The 1,733-nt window shown below is 31.2% G+C and overlaps 1 protein-coding gene across 1 annotated transcript in view; it reads right to left on the reverse strand.

The window, feature by feature from the left end:
• The window catches only part of HELRODRAFT_166252 (hypothetical protein), a gene marked incomplete at both ends in the record, with an annotated part of 5,840 nt that extends 4,418 nt beyond the window's left edge, over positions 1-1,422 (reverse strand). The window contains 3 exons of the mRNA XM_009033225.1: positions 445-542; positions 1,110-1,184; positions 1,348-1,422. Of these exons, the coding sequence (XP_009031473.1) occupies positions 445-542; positions 1,110-1,184; positions 1,348-1,422 (248 nt within the window). The remainder of the gene's footprint in view (positions 1-444; positions 543-1,109; positions 1,185-1,347) is intronic.
• Between the last annotated feature and the right edge of the window lie 311 nt (positions 1,423-1,733).

Here is a 1,733-nt window from a genome sequence, read left to right on the forward strand (position 1 = left end):
TGATGAGGACGACGACGATGATGATGATGATGGTGATGACAGCGATGATGATGAAGATAATGATGAGGACGAAGAGAATGATAATGACGGGGATGATGATGATGATGATGGTTGTAATACTAACTGCAGACTCTGTTTATTTGTTCTTAGATCAATTGTTTGAAGACTAAAATTTATCAAAGTTAGCAAATATTGCAGAGAGGACGACGACGACGATGATGGTGGTGATGATGGAGGAAAATGTGATGAGGATGGCTGTGGTGATGATGACTGTGATGATGATAGTAATGAGGTAGAATGAGATAATGATGGTGCGTATGAGAATGATGATGATAGTGATGATAACGAAAGTGAATGTAATGCAATTGTCTCTTGCATCTTAAATCAACCTCGATAGCTTATTTGCTGAAGAAAAAAAGTAATTGTCGAAAGAAATGATCTTACTCTACTACAGCAGATATGAAAATGTAATAATCTTTGTTGTTGTGTTGCGTTGTTGTTGTTGTTATATTTGGCGTTAAGAATACTCTAGTGTAGTTGTCCTGTTAATGTTTTGTTATTGGTGGGTTGTTGATGTTTTTGTGTGATGGTGTCTTGTAATTTTTGTTGTTCCTGTATTAACGTTTTTTGTTGTTGTTGTGTTGTTGTTGTTGTGTTGTTGTGTTGTTGATGTTTTGTTGTTGTTGCTGTTAATGTTTTGTGTTGTTATTTTTGCTGGACTGTATTGCTAAACTGTGAAAAAGAGAATTGTCTGCTCTGTGAAGCAATATAATTGTAACCACGTCAATGAAACAAACTAGCTGCAGATCTAATCGCACAGAGGTTGTTAGTTTTTCCAGCAATTATATCGCCGCGATCCTACCCGACGACGTTTCTAATGGTAGAAAGTAATTATAAACATGTGATAAACATGTGAAATGATGAAATGATAATATCGTAGAAAATGTGTAATGATAAAGATGATGTGATGTAATTAATGTAGTAAGAATGATAGAATGATGTCAAGCCGATGTCGTTAAAGTTGATGATTTTACAAGACAACGTGACGATTATATCTCACTAGTTTTGGATATTTTGTAGCAATAGTTAGTTCTGGGACGTATCTGTACTTTCAATTCTATGTCTCGATAAATTGTCATAAATTTTTCATCAACCATGGCATCTGTGTCAATAGAAGTGTGTACCTGGAGACGATATTTCTACTGCTTTTTTTTACTGAAATAATTCTCATGTCATCTTCATGATGTGGTGCTTATAACAAAGGTGTCTTCTTGCGATTGTCAGTTTCAAATGTTTTACCAGATTTGGAGGTTATTATCAATGAATAATTTCTGATTATTAAAATACTTTCGATATAAAATTTTTAAAAATGACCGACTTTAATAGCGAAACGGACTGCAGAATAATGTACAACTTAGACATCTCTTATCGTTACATATATCCAACGAAACTTATTTGTATCCGAAAATTAGGAATATGATTAATTACCTTTATTAAAATCTTCATGCGTTATATAGATATTCAATATATATTTTATTCAATTTTAGAATGTAATGCTTAAAATAAAATTATTATCTAATTTTTAAGTTTTATTTAATTCAATTAACTATATGAAACAAGCACTATAACGAATCACAAAAAAATAATGATACTTTAAATAAATTTTGAAATAAATTGTTGGGATTTATTATCCTTTAAGTATTTTTATTTATAATATATATTTTTATTCATGT

This window comes from Helobdella robusta (genome assembly GCF_000326865.2).
Source record: "Helobdella robusta unplaced genomic scaffold HELROscaffold_9, whole genome shotgun sequence".
Taxonomy (NCBI): domain Eukaryota; kingdom Metazoa; phylum Annelida; class Clitellata; order Rhynchobdellida; family Glossiphoniidae; genus Helobdella; species Helobdella robusta.